This window comes from Notolepis coatsorum (genome assembly GCF_963971535.1).
Source record: "Notolepis coatsorum genome assembly, chromosome: 2".
NCBI lineage: Eukaryota > Metazoa > Chordata > Actinopteri > Aulopiformes > Paralepididae > Notolepis > Notolepis coatsorum.
The window spans coordinates 42,100,130-42,126,402 of record NC_140166.1 but is presented as its reverse complement, the minus strand read 5'-3'; the positions used below and the strand labels follow the sequence as shown (position 1 = coordinate 42,126,402).

The window sequence follows — 26,273 nt, the reverse complement described above, 5'->3', positions numbered from 1 at the left end:
GCCAATCAGCAATACCAACTGAGTCACGTGACTAAGTTACCCCGGACCTGCACGAGCTGCTGCGCTAAAATAATATGACGGGCAGTGTTGGGAAAGTTCACTTTCTACATGAACTAGTTCAGTTCACAGTTCACAATTTTTAAAATGAACTAGTTCAGTTCATAGTTCATAATTCAAAATGTTGAACTAAAGTTCATGGTTTCAAAAATGAACTAATTTAGTTATTTTTAGTTCTTTTTTGATATATATATTTTTTTTATATAGATTTTTCACGTACAGTTACTTACATTACAAAAACACACATTGGGACAATGGAGGGGGGGGTCCTCCAGTTCATCTCTATGCCATCATCCACACCATAAGCAAGCAAAAACAAAACAAAAAGAAAAACAAGCAAAAAAGGAAAAGCAAACCAAGACAGGCACTGTACAGTATTGCACTTGCCTCGAGCCCATTCACATGTAGACATATATTTATTTTTTCCTATCCTAGGTCTGTCCATACAATGGGGCACTGGGCCTTTAGAAGGATCCGAGAAATTGCAGCAGGAAAATAGTCTAATAGTGGGGCCCACACCTCCTGAAAGGAAGCGTTGTTGCCTCTATGCATTTGCACAGTGTCTTTCATGGGGTAGCACACCGAAGATCTCTCTATACCACATTTGTAAAAATGGAGGCTTATCCTTAATCCAGTTTATCAGAATGCATTTCCGGGCCGAAAGTAGAAGTTTATCAAATAGTTTGAATTGTAAAGGGTGTCACCCCTCCTACCCAACCCCCCCCCCCCCCCCCGAACCACCTCCAATGTACAGTCCCGTCCCCCCACCTACCCAACCTCCTCCAATGTACAGTTTCTATGTCAAATGTATATAGGCCTACTCTCTTTTCTGGACTCTTTTTGTATCACAAACAGTACTGTATTTGCAAATCTGGTATGTCATAAATGTATAGATGTAGCAGTACTGTCTATCTGTATGTCATGTATGTCCTGATTAATTGAAAATGGGGGACCCTGATACAGTACAGCTCAATACATACAATTGTTAAGGGGATGCAGACCAGAGAAAGACTTTCGTCTTGTTTACATCAGGGTCCCCCATTTTCAATTCATGACTGAGCTGTACTATACTGTACCCATTCTGCAATATGTTAATACAGTGTTCAATCAATCAATCAATCACTTGGCCCCAGAACCTGGATAAACACTTAGATTCCCAAAAGTAGTGATAGACTGTAGCCTGTAGGTACCCAGGTCTGTTTGACATTTCGAACATAAAGGAGATATTGAACGGCCCATTTTGTTAGTTCTTTTTTCAATACGTTGCTGCAAACTATTATTTGTAAAAAATATTGAACCACACAGACAGCAATCAGAATACTGGCATTTCCATAACGCTTTGCCACCGCGCATTCAGTCCACACTGCAGCTTTCATCTCTACAGTATATTTTCAAAAACATGAGGAACAACTTTGCTTGAATTGTCTTTATTATGAAAACTAAAACAGGACGTTTGCATATTCTCAATGTTGCTGTCGACGTTGTCGCGTCGATGTGGGGACTTGCTTCTTCAAACCGGGTGGACAAAGTTTACAGACAAACGTTAGATTGTTTCCGTCTGAGTCAGTACTGACTTTAACGTTAAACTATTTTAAATCCCCAAGCGCCGACATCTAGAGGTAGAGTTCTCTGAGCGAGTGCTGCTCTCGACCTGCTGCTGCGCAGCTCTCAGCTTCTGCTCGCAGACGCAGATTCAGCTGTTGTGATGAGTCTGATGACGTAGCAGGGGGTGTACAGGCGCGTTGCCAGATCGGTTGGTTTTCCACATAATTTTAAAGCCTGTTTACGGTGTGTTTTCACTGGGTTTTCGGCTGAAATACATATGAAATCTGGCACATATTTGAACGCCGTTATAACAGATGCTGAGAATGAACGCACTTTTGAACTCCGTTACACAGCGCTGAGAATGAACGCGTTCTCAATTACGTTCATTTAGCGGATAATCAGTACGTTCAGTTCACGTTCGCCCAAAATACGAACGCGTTCATGAACGATCGTTCATTGAACGCGTTCAGGTACATCACTGATGACGGGGCTCTATGGAGAAACCATGACACTCCCCTGACTAAAAGTAGTTTCAAACAAAAACGGCTGGATGTAATTTCGCCAAATCAGCATGGCCGTGAGTGTGAGTCTTTCACCTTTTACATATCTAGCTTTGGCATGGATTGATTGTTTAGATCGCTAGCATGGCTTACAAATGCAAATATATTGTAGTCTGCCCCGTTGTTTCGACCAGGATTACGCTCCTTTCTGTCCCGGCGAGCACACACAGAGTCTGACGTATAAGGTCTATAGGGTCTGGACAAAAAAAGAAAAAGAAAAGACATTATACGACCAGCTAGCAGCTCCATGCCTACCTGCTGGAGAAGCTGTCCCTCCGGCTGCGAGGCTCCGCCGTGCCCTCCCTCTCTCGCTCCAGCTCCAGCAGGTGCTGCTCCTCAGTGGCAGCCTGCAGCACCTCCTGCAGGGAGGGGAAGTGGCCCATGGCCTCTGGGGCGATCTCCCTGCCCTCCACGGTGTAGGACGCCCTCTGCCCCACCGCGGAGGACAGTCTCCCGAACGCGCCCCTGGTGGAGACGCTGCTGTACGAGGAGCTGTCGCTGTCGTTGCCGTCGTTCCCCGGCCTCGCTCCAGACTCGCTGCCGTCCATCTCCGAGGCGTTGTCCCTGAACTGTCCAGCCGCCTCCAAGGAGCCGGCGTCCGACAACACGCTGAGCTCGGACAGAGTGGTGGACACGGAGCTGGTGGTCGACTGGAGGGAGCCCATGGTGGAGTCTGCCGATGTCCTCATTCCATCTCCTCCACCTGTGTATTCATTCAAAGGTTCAAAACAAATAATGGGCAAATGTTCTTTTAAATTCTGGGGAGCCACAAATTGGAATTTGCTACCTTCACAGCTAAAACACATAAGTACCCGACACAATTTTAAGAAAAAAAGTCAAATCATAGCTCCTCGACAATGTCAAAAACTAGATTTTAAAATGTATGAAAATGTTGTCGATGTTGATACATTGTTGTCTGTGGCTAAGTTTGTACTGCACTTAACACTTTGATTGCCTAAGGCTAAATTCATGATATACCATCCGTTGCCAGCTCTATTTAACATGGAGAAGTTCCCCTTGTTTGCAGGGCTATAACTTTTTAAATTCTATTGCTAGATTGCCATTATTAGGGCCCATTCAAGGTCCTATATGTATTGTTCATGGTGTAGCAACGTTAAACTTTTTCATTCACATATTCATACTAAAATATGATCTAAAGTATAAGTATGTTTTCAACTCTTTCTGCAGCTTTCTCCAGAACGTGATTTATAGCCCCAAATGCATTATATTGATGATGAAATACAGTTTGATAGCAATCAGCGCGATATAAAAAATTCCAACTGGAAGTACTTCTGGAAGTTACTACACGCCATCTGATGTTGACCGGATGGGCGAGGGGGCGTTTATAATTCCGTGGGCAGCGTTATACCATTCATCTAATGTGGGACATATGTTCATCAGATCAGTTAGTATCGAACACGGAAATATTACACGCTAAAACTCACCCCAGTCTCCGCAGGCCGTTGGGCGATCAGCGTGGGGTAGACAGTTTTCCATTATGGGATGTAAAAATACCCGGTCCATTTCCAGGTTGTATAATGGTATATACGTCCAAATCATGTTGTTTATAATAATAATAATAATGCAGGACCTGTTGCAGAGGTCTTTATTCGGCATGCAACGACACTCAATGTTTTAGTGGTACACACAGCGGTTCGTTTTTTTAGCACACACACCGGAACACACACGCATGCATTCTCTCTTTAGAATCGCCGATGCGATTCGTCTCTGCGATTAACCCATCCCGTCGTCCTTCCCCCCCAAGGGCAGCCGGGAGCAGACAGGCGTCAACGTGAGCCGCGCCAGGGGACCAATCCAAGTGCTCCTGTCCGTCTTCGTCAAGGACGCCACAGCGTTAGCGATCTGTTGTTGTGCATGTTTTTCCATTGGGTTTATCTTATCGGGGGGGAAACCCTTGCGAGCACAGGGAGAACATGCAAACTCCACACAGAAAGGCCTGGGAGATACCCCACCTGGGTACCTGGCATCATGGAAACCTGGTCCCCAAGCGGGAATCGAACCCTGGACCTTCTTGCTGTGAGGCGACAGTGTTAACCACTACACCACCGTGCCGTTTATCGAGTTATTGGCAACGGATCGCTATGTATTGTGTCAAGATGGAGTCGCGGGAGCTATAGAGAGTGGCCGGAAGTAATATGGGTGATCAGCACTTCAGCCACATCACTTCCTGTTTGGCGCTTCTGCCGATCGGCCACCAGATGGCGCTCTTGAACCGCTAGAGGATTGAGAGGAGCTCTGAACTGTGTGTGAAGGCTGCGGATGGAAAATATGATATCAAAGACGAGTTACGGCGTCTTCGGCAACTTGAGCATGGCGGGGAAGGACGCCTAAACTCGTCCTTTGGCAACTAAAGTGTTAAAATTGACATGTCTATGTAGTTTTGTCATATTGTTATTTGTAGTCATGTTTTTGTATTGCTTATCTGTCTGAGACCAAGGACCACAATGGAAATGAGTCTCGACTTTGTGTTTCATCCTTGATGTTTTCTGGAATTTGGATTTTTTTTTAAATGTCATATAAAATAAAATCACCTCCACCTCCACCTCCCTCGTTCTCCGGGGACTTGTAGTCGGCCAGGGAGTGGATCTTGCTGTTGCGCGGGGACCTGGACTTCTTCTCCCTGGCAGGAGGGATGCCCAGGCTGCCCAGCTTGGGGCCCCGGGGGACCGTGGTCCTCATGAAGGAGTACTCCGTGGTCAGGGCGAGGGTGCTGGCTCGGGGCAGGACCTCCGGGTGCAGCATGAGCTCCGGGTCCAGGGTGCTGAACTGCCTGCTCTTCGTGGCGGGGCGATGACCCTGGAGGTGGGAGAGAATGAGCACATGTTGATTGTCAAAGAAGACTAGACTCGTGCTTTCAGTGGCCAACAGTGTATTGATTGATTGATTGATTGAAAAGTTTATTAACAGATTGCAGAATGGGTACAGTACAGTACAGCTCAATACATACAATTGTTAAGAGGATGCAAACCTGAGAAAGACTTTCGTCTTGTTTCCATCAGGGTCCCCCATTTTCAATTCATCATATGACACACACAACATACAGATAGACAGTACTGCTACATCTATACATTTATGACATACCAGATTTTCAAATACAGTACCGTTTGTGATACTAAAAAAATCCAGAAAAAGAGTGTATATACATTTGACATAGAAACTGTGCATTGGGGGAGGTTGGGTAGGTGGGGTGGGGCTGTACATTGGAGGTGGGGGGGGGGGACACTGTACATTGGAATACTGACATACATTTGACATAGAAACTGTACATTGGAGGAGGTTGGGTAGGTGGGGTGGGGTTGGGTGGGGCTGTACATTGGAATACTGACAAAGCCATGCTTGGTCTTTATTGTACAACTGGGTTAGGACATTTGTAGGGGCCAGTTTTGAATTGCAGTCTCCCGTAGGTGTTCTTTGAGAGTGTTTTTGAAGGTGGGTAGTGATTCACATTCCTTTACAGCTTTGGGTAGGGCGTTCCACATTGTTGTGGCATAATTGCGAAACGTGTTTAGTCCCTTGTTTGAGCCGAATCTGGGTTTTACATGATTTGTGGAGCTCCCTCTGGTGTTGTGATCGTGGTATTCACTGACCTTTGGGAAGTATTTTGACATGTACATGGGTACCTTGGTCGTGTAGTGTATCTTGTAGACCAGGCCCATTGCAAGTTGTTGTACTCTGTCGTCTACTCTAAGCCATCCTAGGTTGGCAAAGTGTGCAGGGGTGAGGTGGGTTCTAGGAGTCAGGTCAAGCAGTAGTCTGACTAGTTTGTTTTGAGATGTTTGTAATTTGGTTTTTAGTGCCTTTGAGGTGCTTTGGTACCATGAGGTGCAAGCATAGTCGTAGTACCCTTGAATGAGTGCTCCTGCCAGAGTCTTCAGGGTATTCTTGTTTACCAGGGAGGAGATCCGGTACAAGAATCGAGTTCGTTGATTGACTTTTTTTATTACATTGGATGCCATTTTGTCACAGGAAAGATTAGCCTCTAGGATGGAACCCAGGTAGGTAATTTCATCTTTCCTTGTGACAATATTGTCACCCACTGTAACTGAGAAGCCGTCGGTTTTGCTGAGTTTGTTATTTGAACCGAAGAGAATGGACTCTGTTTTGCCCATGTGTAATGATAGTTTGTTGTCGGCGAGCCATATGCAGATTTTGCCTAGTTCCGAGCTGAGGGTTTTTTCAACCTGTAATTTGTTCTTGTCAGAGACCAGCAGGGCTGAGTCGTCCGCAAACAGGAACAAGTTGCAGTCACAAGCTGACGACATGTCATTTGCATAAATTAGGAACAGTAGTGGTCCTAGTATGCTTCCTTGTGGAACACCACAGTTCACTGTGAGGGGGGGGGGGATAGGGTACCGTTTACCTCCACCATCTGTTCTCTCCCCTCCAGGTAGGATTGTATCCAGCTCACCGATAAACTATCAAAACCAATTGCTTTTAGCTTGTCAATCAGAATGGAGTGATTGACAGTGTCGAAGGCCTTTTGTAGGTCTAGCATGACCATGCCGCAGTATTTGCCCGCGTCCACCTCTTGCTTGATGTGGTCGTTCAAATAGAGAAGGCATGTGTCAGTGGAGTGGGATGTTCTGAAGCCAGATTGGAATTCGTAGATTCGATTTTTATCCGTAAGGTACTTTTCGACCTGTTCGTATACAATTTTTTCCATGACTTTCGAGATGGATGTAAGGATAGAAACAGGGCGGTAGTTGCCTGGGTCTAATTTGCTGCCCTTTTTGTGCAGGGGTGTTACTCTCGCTATTTTGAAGTCCTTGGGGACGTGTCCCTGTTTTATGGAGAGGTTTATTATGTGTGTGATGACTGGGGTGATGGCGGCTGCTGAGTCTCTGAGGAATTTGGAGGGGATGTTGTCATGGCCAGTGGCCTTGTTCGGTTGGAGGGCGCTCAGTTTATTGAGTACCTCATCTGTAGTTATCATTACCAGTTTGAAATCGTCTTTGTGGACGCCTAGGTTCTTGTAGTATGCTACTATGTGTTCTACCCCATACTGCCCTGAGTGGGAGGGTAGTTTGTTTACCAGTGTTGTGGCTATGTTTGTGAAGAAAGTGTTTAAGTAATTGGCTACATCCAGTTTGTCTGTGATGAGCGTGTTGTCCGTCTTTATGTTTATGAAACTGGTTTTAAGTTTTTTACTGCAGCCTAGTTGATTATTGAGTAATTTCCAAAGTTCACGTGGTTTATTTTTGTTTTCCTCAGTTTTGTCATTGATGAAATTATTTTTTTCAGTTTTTATCATGGAGTTTACGTCATTTCTTAGTCTGTTTCTTTCTAGTTTGAGTTCAGTCACGTGGGCTTGGAGTTCACTGCTCGTGCTTTTGGTAAGCTTTGACTGACTTTTATGAAATTCAGAGCATTTTTTGTCTCTGGCTTTCATAGCGGTCAGTATTTCAGTGTGCATCCACGGCTCAGCGCGATTTTTTTACCCTGGTGGTTCTTAGGGGAGCCATGTTGTTTAGTATTGTTGAGAATTTGGTTTTGAAGCCAAGCCAGGTTTCTTCAGCCAGTGTACCATCGAGTTCATCTGACCAGTCCAGGCTCTTCAGTTCAAGGTTAAAGGCCTCGCTAGAGTAGGTTTTGAGGTCTCTAGATGTGACCGTTTTGTGACAGCCAGCCTTTTGCTTTAGCTTTTTGCGGGAACAGAATATCATATAATGATCACTTAACCCGCATGCTATAACCCCTTTATTGGAGATCATGGACTTGTCGGAGGTCAGGATGAGGTCAATGGTAGTCTGGGTTGATTCACACACCCTTGTGGGTTGGTTGATTAGCTGGCTGAGGCCGTGCAGATCACAAAGCCTACTGAAGGCCTTGAAGACGGGTGCTGCTTTACGTAGCATGTCCGTGTTCCAGTCCCCAATAAGGATTTTTTCTACGCCCTCCACCCCAGTTAAGCACCCATCAAGTGTGTCATAAAAGCCAGTCTGCTCTGGTGGTCTATAGATTGTGCCTATTAGTACTGATTTTGCCCTTTCAAATAAGATTTCAATCCATACAGTTTCAATCTCGTCATGGTTAAGGTCAGTACGGTTGCTGAATTTGGTATCTTTGTGTATATACACACAGACACCACCTCCATGCTGGTTCCTATCCCTCCTGACGATTGAATAGTCCTCAATTTCTATCTCTGGATCCTGAACAGATGAGTCAAGTTTTGTTTCTGTGAAACATAATATATTAGCCTTACTGTTTAAAAACAAATGTCTGATTTCAGCCAGTTTGGGTTTCAAGCTGTTTATGTTTAAGTGAAATATGTGAAGTCCATTTGAGTTTGTTATTTCATTAATGTCGTCTAGTTCAAATTGTTTTTCCACTGTGGTGTGTGGTTGATCTTGTGGCGGTAGGTGGGGAGGGGGGGATGGGGTCCTGTATTCATTGATGTTAGGAGGGGGGGTGGGGATGATCCTTTGTCCTCTGCTGGTGTATTTGGTCAGTGTGAAAGCCTGCGACGTGGGGGGGGGGGGGGGCTGGTTGCTGTCCTCAGATGTGTCTGGAGGCCCTCCGTTGTGGGGGAGGGGGGGTGGGTCAGCCCTATGTGCTGGCCCGGTTAGTCTAGCTGTCCTGGCGGGGCTAGCCGAGTCAACCGGCGGGTCCCTGGTGCTCACGTCCCGCGCTGATATGAGTCCCCTGATTGCAAGCTCTCTCCCTCTTGCATCTCGGCTCCTCTGCTTGGGCTTCGGTGAGGGGATGTCGCCGCCTGCTGGTCGGTTGGTTGGTGCATCCGCTGGCCGTTGTGTCCTCGGCCGGCGACGGTGTGAGGATGAGCCGTTGATTATTCGCCCGTTGGCGCGTTAAAACAGGTCCTGGGTTCTGATGAATGTCTCCAGACAGGAGCAAATACAATAAAAACATCGATTTTCTATCAAACTTGCGTGTCGGGGGTAGTCTCTTTCTTTCGGGATTCGCCGTCAACAGTCTGTGAATAGTTGCCGCTCCAATAGCCGGATGTTTACTCTCCGAGCCATTCAACAGGTAAAAGTCACAATGGGACTGTAGATTTCCGCGTTTGTTGCCTTCCACCGCCGTTTCCTGACGATTCTGTGCTGAATTCAGGCACACGTCTGTAATCCAAAGTATGGCGAGCAAGAAATGCGCAAATATTCCTGTATATCTTCTTTTTGCTGATTTTTGTTGTTGGTTTCCATGGGAACAGCAAGAGCTGGATATTCTGCGACCGTTCATGTCGAGAGCCGGAAGGTGTATCTCCCCCTACCTCTATTGACGATATATACATACCTTTTGTATGTATATACAAAAGGTCTATAATGAAACGCTGCCGATTCTGAGGGTTGCGTCAAAACTCGTCCTAACTAATTATTGCAAGTTTGCATTGTGTTTTCGAGTCTAGACAAAGGCTGGTGGGGTGAAAACACAAGCCGCTGCAGAAATACGGTGTAAAATTACCCTTTTCCTCTCCGAGATCTCCTTTCAAATCCTCCAGTTGACAAATGGTCTTTACTGCCACCACTAGTCGCCAAAAAGATCAGCAGCTTGACCTGACAAGGTCAACTTTATTTATATAGCACATTTAAAACCAACCAAAGTTGCACCAAAGTGCTTCACAATATAAAAACAGAGAAATACTAAAAAATACAATATAAAAACTGAGAAATACAAAAAAGCAAAGGTTAACAGTGATAGAAATGTGTTTTATTGGCGACCTGTGGTGGCAGCACCAAGCGTTCATCGAGCTTTCCCAGAAAACCACAGAAGAAGGCGCTATTACCGATTTGAAAGGAGACTTCTTTCCAATATTGCAATATATTGCCCACCCCTAGAAGATGCGCTCAAATGAATCCAAAATGACAATGTGGTTAGAAGTGGTGGAGAGAATAAAAGCTAGCTTATAATGGTAGTGTCTGGTTAGGAGCGAGGGATAATGGAGGTACTATCCAAAGAGGGGTCCGGGAGGGGGGGGGTTCGAGCTGGAGCATATATGTGTAGGTTTTTAGATAACAGGTATTAGGGGTATATCCTGTATAAGACATTGGTATAAATGGTAATTTCGTTGGATATACACTGTGTATTAATGCTTGTGTATCTTATCGTGTGTTGTCATGTTTGTTTAAAAAAATAAAAAAATAAAATACAAAAAGGATATATTAAAAAAAAAAAAAAAAAAAAAAAAAAAAAAAAAAGATGCGCTCATTTGAAAATGTATTTGAAAGCATGAGTCGGGGTGAATCCATAATGTAAACTATTGTTTTGGGGATATAATTATGAAAATAATATTAAATTGACAACCATTTTTGTACCTGACAAAAACTAAACACAAAGATTTGTTTCAAACTAGTCATTTCAGTCTACTACAAGTGTGCAAAATGTGTTGTGGAACTAATTAAGTTTTAGTTTACAAAAGCAAGTTGTAATTGTTGTAATAATGTAATTTGGGGTGTGTTCTTTTTTTTCTTTATAGAGACATAACAACAAGCATCACACTTCTCTTTCTGCATACGCACTATACAAAACTGACTAGAGCTGATGGGACAATAATGAAGGCTAAAATTTCAAAAGAATTTGACCCCAATTAAACTAAACTGGGTAGAATGTCAAAAATGTTAACTACTTATAATAGACATTTTAGTCAAAAGGCTCAAATTAAATATTTAACTGCTGGCAAAAAGAAAATACTGTGCAGCTGAATGTGAGAGCAGAATATATAGCTTGTTGCTTCAGCCAAGTCTTTAGTACTAACTGTAAAAGTACTACTATGTGGGCGGCAGAGTGGCCTGGGGGGTTAGAGGCCGCCCTGTAACCAAAAGATCACAAGTTCGATCCCTGCAACAGCCAGTGTATCCATTCCTGTTGGGAGTGCCCTTGAGAAAGAAGAGACACTGAACCCACTACCTGCTCTAGGCATGTCTCTAACGGCTGAACCCTGCACTCCTGACTCCTCTGTTAGGAGAACAGACCCATCTCAAAGCCCTGCTCTTCACTGGGAGAGAGCGTAACACGTGCAGAGGTTTGTGCCATCGCACCCCTTGCTGCTGAACAGGCAGTAGCTATGGCGACGACCAAGACAATACGCTGCCGATCGTGTTTGTAGGGATGACTGAGGCATCGCTGCCGGGAATCGACCCCAGGGTTTCTGTGATGGTAGGGCGAGCGCTTAAACCTCTTCTACACACTAACCCAGCTGCACCACAAAGTTTGTCTCAGAGGGAAGCGACGTTTGTGATTGGAGGATCAAGAAAAGAGGGCAGGGTTTGAGATAGGTCAATTACACTGTGTGTATGATAGATTCTGTGATTGTAAAAAAAACAAAAAGGAGAACTACAGGTATAAAACACCACAGCTGCTATAGCTAGGTGACACACTGTAAAGCCCCAGAATGCAGCTCACTCCGCCTCCTTCACCCTGAGCCGTGGGTGATCCACTCACCCTCTCCTTGTGCCTCTGCACTCTGTACCATCTGAGCTGATCCACTCACCCTCTCCTTGTGCCTCTGCACTCTGTACCGTCTGAGCTGATCCACTCACCCTCTCCTTGTGCCTCTGCACTCTGTACCGTCTGAGCTGATCCACTCACCCTCTCCTTGTGCCTCTGCACTCTGTACCGTCTGAGCTGATCCACTCACCCCCCTCTCCTTGTGCCTCTGCACTCTGTACCGTCTGAGCTGATCCACTCACCCTCTCCTTGTGCCTCTGCACTCTGTACCATCTGAGCTGATCTACTCACCACCCTCTCCTTGTGCCTCTGCACTCTGTACCGTCTGAGCTGATCCACTCACCCTCTCCTTGTGCCTCTGCACTCTGTACCATCTGAGCTGATCCACTCACCACCCTCTCCTTGTGCCTCTGCACTCTGTACCGTCTGAGCTGATTCACTCACCCTCTCCTTGTGCCTCTGCACTCTGTACCGTCTGAGCTGATCCACTCACCATCTCCTTGTGCCTCTGCACTCTGTACCGTCTGAGCTGATCCACTCACCCTCTCCTTGTGCCTCTGCACTCTGTACCGTCTGAGCTGATCCACTCACCCTCTCCTTGTGCCTCTGCACTCTGTACCGTCTGAGCTGATCCACTCACCATCTCCTTGTGCCTCTGCACTCTGTACCGTCTGAGCTGATTCACTCACCCTCTCCTTGTGCCTCTGCACTCTGTACCGTCTGAGCTGATCCACTCACCCTCTCCTTGTGCCCCTGCACTCTGTACCGTCTGAGCTGATCCACTCACCCTCTCCTTGTGCCTCTGCACTCTGTACCGTCTGAGCTGATCCACTCACCCTCTCCTTGTGCCTCTGCACTCTGTACCGTCTGAGCTGATCCACTCACCCTCTCCTTGTGCCTCTGCACTCTGTACCGTCTGAGCTGATTCACTCACCCTCTCCTTGTGCCTCTGCACTCTGTACCGTCTGAGCTGATCCACTCACCCTCTCCTTGTGCCTCTGCACTCTGTACCGTCTGAGCTGATCCACTCACCCTCTCCTTGTGCCTCTGCACTCTGTACCGTCTGAGCTGATCCACTCACCCTCTCCTTGTGCCTCTGCACTCTGTACCGTCTGAGCTGATCCACTCACCCTCTCCTTGTGCCTCTGCACTCTGTACCGTCTGAGCTGATCCACTCACCCTCTCCTTGTGCCTCTGCACTCTGTACCGTCTGAGCTGATCCACTCACCCTCTCCTTGTGCCTCTGCACTCTGTACTGTCTGAGCTGATCCTCCAGGCGCCGTCGAGCCTCCAGGCGGATCTTCTCCTCGTTCTCCATTTCCAACGATGGCTCTAGGTTGGCTACAATAAAAGCATGTTTAAAAACAAGGTGACAGGTGACCCCCCCCCCCCCCCCCCCCCCGCCCGCCGATGCGCCATACATATTGTATACACACGATACAACACCACAATACTTTATGGACAATGCCATACAAGCCACAGTTTTATTGGGCTATTTAAAAAGAAAGAGTAACTCCCAGGAATTAACAGAACTTCATATGATACTATTAGGCCATGCAAAATAAATGGTTTGGTTCCGGTTGCCGACCGACCCTGCCGATTTAGGTGCGACCCAAATTTATTTTATGAGTTTCAAAAACAATATATATATATATATATATATATTTTTTTAACAATAAAGTTTAGTTAAATCTTAAGTCAAAAAGTGCAGTCCATGTCAATAATGAGAATATATAAAAAGCAAGTATTTCACAATATTTGCACAGCTCTCTGACGTCAGGATATTTAGTGAGTAGTATTTAGGGGTGGCATTTTTTATACTACTACCTTTGTACATTGTACTTTTGTAGGGCATAAAAGAAAATATTGTTTGGTTCCTGTTGGTTGTCAGTTAAGGCCATGGGTAGGTAGGGAATTTATTTAATTTTATAAAAAAAAAAATTCCCACGGCGACTATGGATAGGGAATTTCTTTATTTAATTAAAATGTTCACAACAACATGGATGCATGTACTCTGCCAGCATGTTTAATATCCATAATACTAAAGGTTTGACTAAGATTTTTATGAAACTTTATTGTTAAAAAAAGATTTTTTTACTCAAAATAAATTGGGTCGCACCTAAATCTGCAGGGTCGGTCTGCAACCGGAACCAAACCATTATTTTTGTTAGGCCTAGTAAAGTGTCTATTTAACCTTTAGTATTATGGATATTAAACATGCTGGCAGAGTACATGGATCCATGTTGTCGTGAACATTTTAATTAAAAGAAATTCCCTATCCATAGTCGCTGTGGGAAACATTTTTATAAATTCCCTACCTACCCATGGCCTTAACTGACAACCAACAGGAACCAAACAATTTATTTTGTTAGGCCTTAGGACTGCTGCCTTCTGCCTCTCCCCACTGCAAGCCTCTTTTGAGCTGATGTGTGGAATGGCCGGCTGAACCGCCTTCTAATTGATCTTCATGCCACTGTTTTGTCTCGATGGTGTTATTTGCATCTGAGAATATTTGCATGTCAAGGTTAGCTTTGTTTGTATGGGAGTAGCTGTACATACCAATAATGTGGCTTGTATGACATCGTTTTCCCCATCATGGTTACGAGTGAAGCTGCATGCAGTTCCCGTCTTCCAACAACCATTAAGTTAAGTAAGAATTCATATTTTAGCCAATACCTTAGATTAGTCCCTTCACCAGGTCTTGAGTTTAGGTTAAATAGAAGTGTCTGAAAATGTTGCTGCTTGGTTGGTTAGTTTGCATGCAGTTGATATTGAAAGCCTTGGACACAGACATTACTGAAAAACTGGTGGTGTAATCAGGTATCAGAGAGAAGGTTTTGCCTGCAGCATCACATCAAACGGATGCACAACAGATTAATTATTGACTAGGGGCAGTGTTGTAGTACTCGAGTCAGAGTCATGGACTGATTTTCAGGACTTGTGACTTGGACTTGAGCACTGATGACTCGGAATTGGACTTCGACTCGAGCATTGACTGCATTCGGGCTTGGAAGGTGCAGACGAGGACTCGGACTTGTTAATTGATCAATCGTTTTTTTTTTTGTAATAGGCCCCAATCATTTGGCATAAGATATTGATGGCTAGTGCATTTGTTTGGCTATTGTGTCACAAAATAAATAAACTCCCTTTGAAATGGTGACCGCTGGCGCTGTGTGATTTGTATGTCAACTCGTTGACTGCCAGAGTGGAGTGGACTCAATCTTGATGACTTGGACTCGGATTATGATAATAGGGGCTCGACTCGTACTCGACTCGGACTCGAGATTTATTGACTCGACTACAACACTGACTAGAGGACATCAAACGGGATACTACTACATTGTTCATGTAATACTCTGTCATCTAAAGTGAGAGTCGTAATCTACGTAGGAATCACACAACTAAAGTCAATCAAGGCAACTCTAATTAATTGACCATGCTCTGAACAATGCTGTGAACTGTTGTTCTGTGCAAGAACATTCCGCTTCATGATTAGGGGGCAAGGTATCTCAATGTCTGACATCATAACATACCACAAAACATGACATAACAAAACACAACAGAACATGGGGATTAGTTAAAAAAAAAGATAAAATCCAGCCACTAAGTCCATGGCATCTACTGTCCTGAATGATGCACCTACTGACACACCAAGACCTAATCAAGCAATCGAATGACTAGCAGTTGCACAACAGAAGCAAGGCACAAAACTAAAGAAAATTCCCACAGAATCTATCTGTTCGATGACAGAGAATGCACAAGCAAAGAGTGTTTGAAAAAGGTCAGCCACTGAAGCAAAATATCCAACAGCAAAAAGAGGTTTAGGGGGATGAGAGGGCACTCACTGCACATAAATGTATGCTTACACAATTCAGTCTCCTGCATAGGAATACTTAGTCTGAGCGACTGCAATGCATCGCTCTTGTGAACCGTGCCCTCAGTACTAGCTCCCTCAGACATCCCTAGCACCATGGGAGGGAAAGCTGCCACACCTGGGGAGGGCTCTTGGGTCTGGGGGGCGATAGGGGAGCTGGTGCTCTGAGGAGGGCTCGACGGAGGGAGGGGGCCATTCAGATGGCCGTTCCCTGGGCCCTCTGTCACTCTAGCTCCGTTTGGCACCACGTCCGGACTGACAGGACCTAAAAAGGAGAGGAGGTGAAGGGAAGAGTGGAGAAGTTAGATGGTTTTGAGTTATTCACCAAGGGTTCGGATTTCACCACACAATAAAAACAGAATTGTGTGACATATATACCAACATTAAAGCAACGGAGGCATGGCCCTATCAGCGCCGCTGCAAATCGGGTGTGATTTTCTCTGCAAACCGGTCAGGCAGCTTTGCCTTTGACAAGCGATACAATGGCTATTCTCTGGTTGTAGGATACAAATCCACAGCCACGTGTCACCGTGGCCACAAAAGCTAACCTTCACATGCAAATATTCTCAGATGCAAATAACACCAGCGAGACAAAACAGTGGCATGAAGATCAATTAGAAGGCGGTTCAGCCGGCCATTCCACACATCAGCTCAAAAGAGGCTTGTAGTGGGGAGAGGCAGAGGCCACGAAACAGGTCATGCATGGGATAAGGAGTGGACACAGGTATGTCTAGGAGGACTTACTCTAGTCTGCAAAAGCAGTTCCTTTTATTTTCAGATTAAGGAGCAAACTAGGCCACAAAGTCAATGCATTTCAGTCTACTGGCACTGTATTAAAGCTAGGTTTAAAAAGTAGGCTTGTTATCGTATTATCTAAATAAATCCCACTGAATAGTTGAGAAAATAATATAATCAAGTCACATCTCATCATAGCGACACTCAACCCTTTCACTACCACACTACCAAAGGGTTAACCCTTTCACTGTGACAATACAGAAGGTTAACCCTTTCACTGCCACACGACAAAGGGTTAACCCTTTCACTACCACACTCCAGGAGGTTAACCCTTTCACTACCACACTACAGACGTGTGGTAGTGAAAGGGTTAACCTTCTGTAGACCGTCTGTAGTGTGGTAGTGAAAGGGTTAACCTTATGTAGTGTGGTAGTGAAAGGGTTAAGAAGTGGGGGTGTCAACACTCACCATTATGAATGTCCCCCGCTGTAGCCACTGTCTTCTCCAGGCCTCGTTTCTTCAGTAGCTGTGTGCCGTTGTCCAACATATCAGCTTCTTTGGATTGTGCAATTGTGTCTCGTTGACAAGTCTCTGTCTCCATTCTGACTGATTCAATCGGGTTGTTATCCACTTCAACTCAAATTTAGAATAGATACTGTGTTGCCGGTGCAAAGGTTGTCTCAGACCATCTTCTTCTTTAAGAGACAGTCCAGCTCAGAGTCTTGATGGAAGTAGTGTCCAGGAATAACTCAGTGGACTCCACTGAGAGCAGACACAATCAAGTTAGGAGTTAATGTTTGCAGAATTCAATTGTATGATAATATAGGCCCCTGGTCCATGCTTAGCTAGGTTAAAATAGCATGGCGTCACGTGACTGTGATAAAGTACTGTATAATAATATAGGCCTGGTGGTGCATGCTTAGGTTAAAATGGCATCACGTGACTGTGATACAGCGACGATGAAGTACTGTCTGGTCTGTAAAGGGCCAAGCAAAGAGAGACCATGCAGAGTCTGCATTAATAACGTTATTGTTGCTTAATAACTAACGTTAAACGTAAACATTTGCCACGACTACATTGCAGCAGAGCTTGGTTACCGGCTAAGTGGATTGTGTGTCGAGATGACAGCAGCAGTAGCATCCACGTTAGCTTGTTAGCGAGAGCTAATCTAGTTGACAGTTGTTATTGTTGGTCAAGTTAATAAAGGCTGGGCTGCTAACGTTAGTTTGACAACTAGCTAAAGCTAGTTATTAGCTAGCATCCCCCCTCAGGCTTGTATTGATTATTGAACTAGGATTCAGAACAGACACAGGAGAACGGGCTCTTGTCTGGGGGAGGGGGGTGTTTTGGCCTTTATCGACGTAGTTATTATCCTGGCTATGTGTCTGTTCTATGGACAGCTAATATTATTATTTATATTATATTATATTAACTGATGGATCTAGCCGTCGTTAGCTCCAGTGTTGACGATGGGAGCTGTCAAGCTAGGCTAACACACGGGGCTAACTAGGAGGGTCCAAACCCAGTCGCTTTTGGCTTTTTTTTCTCAAGTATTTCAATGAACTCAATCTATATAATATTGTGTTACACAACTGCGCTACGAACCCTGCATGTGAAATTTTAAATGACAATTCCTGAAATGTGTATAAATGACATTAATAAAACACCAACCTTTCCGACGCCTCTTGTCTTCTTCTTCTCTACGTGGCTGTTTCGTGTCCGCCCCCTTTACCTGTCCGGCTGGAAACACGATCCTGAGGGTGTGCGAAGCCCGTTTCTACTATCTCTGATCATCAGTATGGGGCATCCGCATTTCACATTACTCACTTTAACTCATTAGGATCCAACATGAATGAATGAATGAATGAATGAATGAATGAATGAAAACTTTATTTAACAGATTGCAGAATGGGTACAATACAGTACGGCTCAATACATACAATTGTTAAGGGGATGCAGACCAAAAACCTAGGGGTCCGCAAGGACGACTTCAAGCTGGAAATTGTAACAACAGATGAGGTACTCAATAAACTGAGCGCCCTCCAACCTAACAAGGCCACTGGCCATGACAACATCCCCTCCAAATTCCTCAGAGACTCAGCAGCCGCCATCACACCAATCATCACACACATAATAAACCTCTCCATAAAACAGGGACACGTCCCCAAGGACTTCAAAATTGCGAGGGTGACCCCTCTGCACAAAAAGGGCAGCAAATTAGACCCAGGCAACTACCGCCCTGTTTCTATTCTCACCTCCATCTCGAAAGTCATGGAAAAAATAGTCTACGAACAGGTCGAAAAGTACCTAGCGGAAAAAAATCTAATCTACGAATTCCAATCTGGCTTCAGAACATCCCACTCCACTGACACATGCCTTCTCTATTTGAATGACCACATCAAACAAGAGGTGGACGCAGGCAAATACTGCGGCATGGTCATGCTGGACCTACAAAAGGCCTTTGACACGGTCAATCACTCCATTCTGATTGACAAGCTAAAAGCAATTGGTTTTGATAGTCTATCAGTGAGCTGGATGCAATCCTACCTTGAGGGGAGGGAACAGATGGTGGAGGTAAACGGTACCCTATCCCCCCCCCCTCACAGTGAGCTGTGGTGTTCCTCAAGGAAGCATACTAGGACCGCTACTGTTCCTAATTTATGCAAATGACATGTCGTCAGCTTGTGACTGCAACTTGTTCCTGTTTGCGGACGACTCAGCCCTGCTGGTCTCTGACAAGAACAAGTTACAGGTTGAAAAAACCCTCAGCTCGGAACTAGGCAGAATCTGCATATGGCTCGCTGATAACAAACTATCATTACACATGGGCAAAACAGAGTCCATTCTCTTCGGTTCAAATAACAAACTCAGCAAGACCGACGGCTTCTCAGTTACAGTGGGTGACAATATTGTCACAAGGAAAGATGAAATTACCTACCTGGGTTCCATCCTAGAGGCTAATCTCTCCTGTGACAAAATGGCATCCAATGTAATAAAAAAAGTCAACCAACGAACTCGATTCTTGTACCGGATCTCCTCTCTGGTAAACAAGAACACCCTGAAGACTCTGGCAGGAGCACTCATTCAGGGGTACTACGACTATGCTTGCACCTCATGGTACCAAAGCACCTCAAAGGCGCTAAAAACAAAATTACAAACATCTCAAAACAAACTGGTCAGACTACTGCTTGACCTTACTCCTAGAACCCACCTCACCCCTGCCCACTTTGACAACCTAGGATGGCTTAGAGTAGACGACAGAGTACAACAACTTGCAATGGGCCTGGTCTACAAGATACACTACACGACCAAGGTACCCATGTACATGTCAAAATACTTCCCAAAGGTCAGTGAATACCACGATCACAACACCAGAGGGAGCTCCACAAATCATGTTAAACCCAGATTCGGCTCAAATAAGGGACTAAACACGTTTCGCAATTATGCCACATCAATGTGGAACGCCCTACCCAAAGCTGTAAAGGAATGTGGATCACTACCCACTTTCAAAACCTCTCTCAAGGGACACCTACGGGAGACTGCAATTCAACACTGGCCCCTGTAAATATCCTAACCCAACCCCCTCCAATGTACAGTCATTTACCTAGTATGGTTTTGTCAATAGTTCAATGTACAATTGTGTTTGTTTGTACAGTGTCTCCTCCCCCCCCCCCCTCAATGTACAGTGTTACTTGTTTATACAGTGTGCCCCCCGCCCCCCCCCCCAACCACCTCCAATGTAAATTACCCAGTATGGTTGTCAATATCCCAATGTACCCAACCCCCCCCCCACCCAACCTCCTCCAATGTACAGTTTCTACGTCAAATGTATATACTCCCTTTTCTTGACTCCTTCTGTATCACAAACAGTACTGTATTTGCAAATCTGGTATGTCATAAATGTATAGATGTAGCAGTACTGACTATCTGTATGTCATGTATGTCATATATGTCTATATGAATTGAAAATGGGGGACCCTGATGGAAACAAGACAAACGTCTTTCTCAGGTCTGCATCCCCTTAACAATTGTATGTATTGAGCCGTACTGTATTGTACCCATTCTGCAATCTGTTAAATAAAGTTTTCATTCATTCATTCATTGAGAAAGACGTTTGTTTTGTTTCCATCAGGGTCCCCCATTTTCAATTCATATAGAAAATTGAATCATAACATCATAACATGTTCATACAAAAATCACAAATGGTCATATATATATATACAGAGCTTAATGTACTGTGTGTGTGTATGTATGTTTGTATTAACACGTATCTTTTGACTGGTATTTTATAGTATATTTTTTATTTTTGTATGTTTGATTTTACAAAACAGGGGAAGTTCTCGATAAGCCTCTAGGCTTCTAACTTATCCTTCACAATATGGTTATAACTTATTATGTATTTTTTTTAACTTTCGTTTAACTGTGTTAATAAATAAATACGAAATACAAATAGATATCACAGTGAACGAATACATAAAGCCAAGGTCCCGCCCACGTAAAAGACTGGATCTCTTCCTATCTACTATCTTTGGTGTTGGCAGAGAGCGCCCTGTCTTCGCTGTAGGTAGCGTCTGTCCGCAAATAATACAGTGCTGTGCTGCCCTCTAGTGGATATATTATACAATTGCGCCCTACATTTCAGAATTCCTTTTTGGATTGTATCATTATATGCACATTTTCTACTACTACCCTGTATTTGATGACGAGATTATATTGGATGGCATTATTTAAATACAACACAAAATAGCATATTAAAGAACAAGTTTATTTGATAGAATTTACTTAAATTCAACTTCAACAGTAGGCTATTGCCTATTGTACATTTGATAAACTCATCAAGTCATCATGCCACTAAACAGTTAACAGACAATCAAACTTTCTCATAAAATATGAAGTCAGGATTAATGCAGTTTACTGAGTGTAGAAGGCTAAACATCTCTAATACAAATCTACTCGTGAGCAACGTCTTTCACTTATAAGATATGTTTTTGTCTAGTTTTATTATATATATTTTTTTACACGTACAAGACTGTAAACAGAACGATTTTCCGTGGTTGTGGTGGCATGTGTGTGCGGTGCGCGTGTGTGTTTGTGTTTGTGCGTGTGTCTGTTTTTGTGCGCGCGTGCACGTGTGTAGTGCGTGCACGCAAAATACAATTAGATTAATAAAAATATAACTCAAATGTATTTGATGGTATGATGAACATTATAGTATTCAATTAAACATACTTTTCATACTTAAGTTATTATGTCCGTCCTATATATGTCAGCATTTTTTAAACGAATTAGCCGTCTAACATTTAGTGTCGATTATAGAATGTTGCTGTTATTATTATTATTATTATTATTATTATTATTATTATTATTATTATTATTATTATTATTATTATTATTATTATTATTATTATTATTATTATTATTATTATTATTATTTAATTAAAAATACAATTATACACAGTAAAAATTGGCAACCGAAAAGCTGTCAATTTTTTTTTTTTTAATCCCCTGTGGTCTGATCGTGTATTCGGGGTCTGCCCCACGCACGATGAATGAATGAAAACTTTATTTAACAGATTGCAGAATGGGAAGCGCGCTCCCGAGACTTCAGGTGAATGGAGAGAGAGAGAGACTGAGAGAGAGAGAGGAAGAGAGGGAAGGAGAGAGAAGGAGAGAGAGAGAGAGAAGGAGAGAGAGAGAGAAGAGAGAAGGAGGAGAGAGAGAGAGAGGAGAGAGAGAGAGAGAGAGAGGAGAGAGAGAGAGAGAGAGAGATGAGAGAGAGAGAGAGAGAGAGAGAGAGAGAGAGAGAGAAGGAAGGAAGGAAGGAAGGAAGGAAGAAGAGCGGGTTACGGTTCAGTGTGCGTCGTATATAAAAGGAACAAATAAGGAAAAATGTGTTGTATTGCATCGCCGGGGGCCCATGTTTTCATGACAGCCTGTCTCCTCTGCGTGACGGGATGCGCTGCACAGAAAGTAAGTAACATGACTGATCTTTGTGTTCACAGCTAAATCATTATTCATATAGAGAGGCTGTTATGAAAGCGCATTGAAAAGTTCCGCCGTCACTGGCCCGTCAGCCCTGCAGAGTCTGTTTATGAAGTTGCGAAACTTGTGTGGTGGTGGGGGGAAACAATAAGGTACTCATTGGGAATAAAGGAAGGATCGTGCTGCAGCTTTGTAACTTTTGTTAAATGATACAGGAGTTTATTAAAGCAATGCAAACAAAAACATGCCCACAAACAACATGCGTGTGAAACCATGCACACACACACACACACACACACACACATTTATAGCACAGTCAGTCAGGGACTCCCTCACAGAAGCTTGTTTTTACTTGTCTGTCCGGTCACCGGTGCACAACAAGCTACTGTAAATTAACGCATGATCCCAGATTTGCAGTTGGAAAGGTAACATTTCAAGTGCATGTGTCGCAGTTTGCTTGAGGGGGGGGGGGGGGATAGCCCTCATGGCACTGGCCATTTTGACCTATCAGTGTGTACTGTAAACTGTCTGCCAGTACCTCACATCATGTTGATATTTACATTGTTACATTTTTGGTATAGCCGCTGCTCTTTATTTTTTTTGACAGGTGTTTTGAGTCCGTTTAGATTTTTACCTTCGCAACTGTGTGGTATAATATTATTCCCCCCTGTTGTTGTTGAAGGCAGAGTTAGAGAATGGTATGCAGAGTCCAAACGACTGAAATGAGAACCACATTGAGCAGAGCATGTTAACCTTATGTTCCCCCTCTTGCGGAGAGCTCCTAAAACATCCCAGTGTGTGAATGCACGTGTCGATCAGTGATCAAACGTTGTTATGATTGATACTGGTTTACCAAAAACTGACAATATGATGCAGAGGGGGATTTTATTTATTTGACATTCTCTTGCACACTTGATCCCCTGATGCTGTGTGTTTGTTTTGGCTGTTCCTATGGCATTGAGAAGGCTCATTACCAGCGAAAGGGGGGTTCACTGTGGTTACATTTAGGAGTTGTTTGTGTTTGGGAAAACGAGCTTTGATGCGATCCACCCAGTTATCTAAAGCATATCACTCTTAATTGAGCATGATATGGAATATTACTATATCAAAACCCACAAAACTTAAAACTGAGAACACAGAACCTACTGAAATATATCTCATCTCTCTTCATTATCACCATCATCCTTTGTAATCTGAGCAAATGGTATAGTCTAGTACTGAGTTTATGACACGGGGACAGTATAGATGGCTTCTTGAAATGGGATTCGATCACAATTTAATGTTAGTTTTCCAAAGTGCTTTGTGACGGGGCTCGTCTAGCTGCATTAGCCTACTGGAAAAGATTTGGTCCTAAAGTCATTTGAATTAACTAGCTGTTAGTTCCTTCTGTTGTCTGGTCCTGTGTTCTCTCCTCCTCCTCTTCTGTTGTCTGGTCCTGTGTTCTCTCCTCCTCCTCTCTGTTGTCTGGTCCTGTGTTCTCTCCTCCTCTTCTTCTGTTGTCTGGTCCTGTGTTCTCTCCTCTTCTTCTTCTTCTGTTGTCTGGTCCTGTGTTCTCCTCCTCTTCTTCTGTTGTCTGGTCCTGTGTTCTCTCCTCTTCTTCTTCTGTTGTCTGGTCCTGTGTCCTCTCCTCCTCTTCTTCTGTTGTCTGGTCCTGTGTTCTCTCCTCTTCTTCTTCTGTTGTCTGGTCCTGTGTTCTCTCCTCTTCTTCTTCTGTTGTCTGGTCCTGTGTTCTCTCCTCCTCTTTTTCTGTTGTCTGGTCCTGTGTTCTCCTCCTCTTCTTCTGTTGTCTGGTCCTGTGTTCTCTCCTCCTCTTCTTCTTCTGTTGTCTGGTCCTGTGTCCTCTCCTCCTCTTCTTCTTGTTGTCTGGTCCTGTTTCTTCCTCTTCTTCTTCTGTTGTCTGGTCCTGTGTTCTCTCCTCTTCTTCTTCTTCTTCTTCTGTTGTCTGGTCCTGTGTTCTCTCCTCTTCTTCTTCTTCTGTTGTTCTGGTCCTGTGTTCTCTCCTCCTCTTCTTCTGTTGTCTGGTCCTGTGTTCTCTTCCTCTTCTTTCTTCTGTTGTCTGGTCCTGTGTTCTCTCCTCCTCTTCTTCTGTTGTCTGGTCCTGTGTTCTCTCCTCCTCTTCTTCTGTTGTCTGGTCCTGTGTTCTCTCCTCCTCTTCTTCTTCTGTTGTCTGGTCCTGTGTTCTCTCCTCCTCTTCTTCTGTTGTCTGGTCCTGTGTTCTCTCCTCCTCTTCTTCTTCTGTTGTCTGGTCTGTGTTCTCTCCTCTTCTTCTTGTTGTCTGGTCCTGTGTCTCTCCTCTTCTTCTTCTGTTGTCTGGTCCTGTGTTTTCTTCTTCTTCTTCTTCTTCTTCTTCTTCTTCTTCTTTCTTCTTCTCTTCTTCTTCTTCTTCTTCTTTCTTCTTCTTCTTCTTCTTCTTCTCTCTGTTGTCTGGTCCTGTGTTCTCTCCTCTTCTTCTTCTTCTGTTGTCTGGTCCTGTGTTCTCTCCTCCTCTTCTTCTGTTGTCTGGTCCTGTGTTCTCTCCTCTTCTTTGTTGTCTGGTCCTGTGTTCTCTCCTCCTCCTCTTCTTCTGTTGTCTGGTCCTGTGTTCTCTCCTCCTCTCTTCTTCTGTTGTCTGGTCCTGTGTTCTCTCCTCCTTCTTCTTCTGTTGTCTGGTCCTGTGTTCTCTCCTCCTCTTCTTCTTCTGTTGTCTGGTCCTGTGTTCTCTCTCCTCTTCTTCTTCTGTTGTCTGGTCCTGTGTTCTCTCCTCCTCCTCTTCTTCTGTTGTCTGGTCCTGTGTTCTCTCCTCCTCTTCTTCTTCTTCTTCTTCTTCTTCTTCTGTTGTCTGGTCCTGTGTTCTCTCCTCCTCTTCTTTTGTTGTCTGGTCCTGTGTTCTCTCCTCCTCTTCTTCTTCTGTTGTCTGGTCCTGTGTTCTCTCCTTCTCTTCTTCTCTTCTTCTTCTCTTCTTCTTCTTCTTCTTCTTCTCTTCTTCTTCTCTCTTCTTCTTCTGTGTCTGGTCCTGGTCCGTTCTCTCCTCCTCTTTCTTCTGTTGTCTGGTCCTGTGTTCTCCTCCTCCTCTTCTTCTTCTGTTGTCTGGTCCTGTGTTCTCTCCTCCTCTTCTTCTGTTGTCTGGTCCTGTGTTCTCTCCTCCTTCTTCTTCTTCTGTGTCTGGTCCTGTGTTCTCTCCTCTTCTTCTGTTGTCTGGTCCTGTGTTCTCTCCTCTTCTTCTTCTGTTGTCTGGTCCTGTGTTTCTCTTCTTCTTCTTCTCTTCTTCTTCTTATTCTTCTTCTTCTTCTTTTCTTCTTCTCTCTTCTTCTTCTTCTTCTTCTTCTTCTTCTCTTCTTCTGTTGTCTGGTCCTGTGTTCTCTCTCTCTTCTCTCTTCTGTTGTCTGGTCCTGTGTTCTCTCCTCCTCTTCTCTTCTGTTGTCTGGTCCTGTGTTCTCTCCTCTTCTCTTTGTTGTCTGGTCCTGTGTTCTCTCCTCCTCCTTCTTCTGTTGTCTGGTCTGTGTTCTCTCCTCCTCCTCTTCTTCTGTTGTCTGGTCCTGTGTTCTCTCCTCTCTTCTTCTTCTGTTGTCTGGTCTCTGTGTTCTCTCCTCTTCTTCTTCTGTTGTCTGGTCCTGTGTTCTCTCCTCCTCCTCTTCTTCTGTTGTCTGGTCCTGTGTTCTCTCTCTCCTCTCTTCTGTTGTCTGGTCCTGTGTTCTCTCTTCCTCTTCTTCTTCTTCTGTTGTCTGGTCCTGTGTTCTCTCCTCCTCTTCTTTTGTTGTCTGGTCCTGTGTTCTCTCCTCCTCTTCTTCTTCTGTTGTCTGGTCCTGTGTTCCTCTCCTCTCTTCTTCTTCTTCTTCTTTCCTTCTTCTTCTTCTTTCTTCTTCTTTCTTCTTCTTCTTCTTCTTCTTTCTTCTTCTTCTTCTCTTCTTCTTCTTCTGTTGTCTGGTTCCTGTGTTCTCTCTTCTTCTTCTTCTGTTGTCTGGTCCTGTGTTCTCTCTTCTTCTTCTTCTGTGTCTGGTCCTGTGTTCTCTCTTCTTCTTCTTCTGTTGTCTGGTCCTGTGTTCTCTCCTCCTCCTCTTCTTCTGTTGTCTGGTCCTGTGTTCCTCCTCCTCTTCTCTTCTTCTGTTGTCTGGTCCTGT

At 44.3% G+C, this 26,273-nt stretch overlaps 2 protein-coding genes across 5 annotated transcripts in view; one reads left to right on the top strand and one right to left on the bottom strand.

Moving 5' to 3' along the window:
* golga3 (golgin A3) overlaps positions 1-17,983 on the bottom strand; it is a 73,289-nt gene extending 55,306 nt beyond the window's left edge. The window contains exons 1-6 of one of the 3 annotated variants that reach the window (XM_084337984.1): positions 17,866-17,983; positions 16,663-16,956; positions 15,452-15,724; positions 12,814-12,926; positions 4,715-4,979; positions 2,418-2,865 (exon numbers count right to left, since the gene is read on the bottom strand). In XM_084337984.1, coding sequence (XP_084194110.1) covers positions 2,418-2,865; positions 4,715-4,979; positions 12,814-12,926; positions 15,452-15,724; positions 16,663-16,795 — 1,232 coding nt within the window. In that variant the 5' untranslated portion in view covers positions 16,796-16,956; positions 17,866-17,983. The remainder of the gene's footprint in view (positions 1-2,417; positions 2,866-4,714; positions 4,980-12,813; positions 12,927-15,451; positions 15,725-16,662; positions 16,957-17,865) is intronic. The other 2 variants (XM_084337985.1, XM_084337986.1) reach the window with 2 other exon arrangements.
* A 4,013-nt stretch (positions 17,984-21,996) lies between these two features.
* Positions 21,997-26,273, top strand: part of LOC311222849 (uncharacterized protein) — a 66,276-nt gene continuing 61,999 nt past the window's right edge. For both annotated transcript variants that reach the window (XM_084307484.1, XM_084307485.1), the window contains exon 1: positions 21,997-22,164. In XM_084307484.1, the coding sequence (XP_084163610.1) occupies positions 22,084-22,164 (81 nt within the window). In that variant the 5' untranslated portion in view covers positions 21,997-22,083. The remainder of the gene's footprint in view (positions 22,165-26,273) is intronic.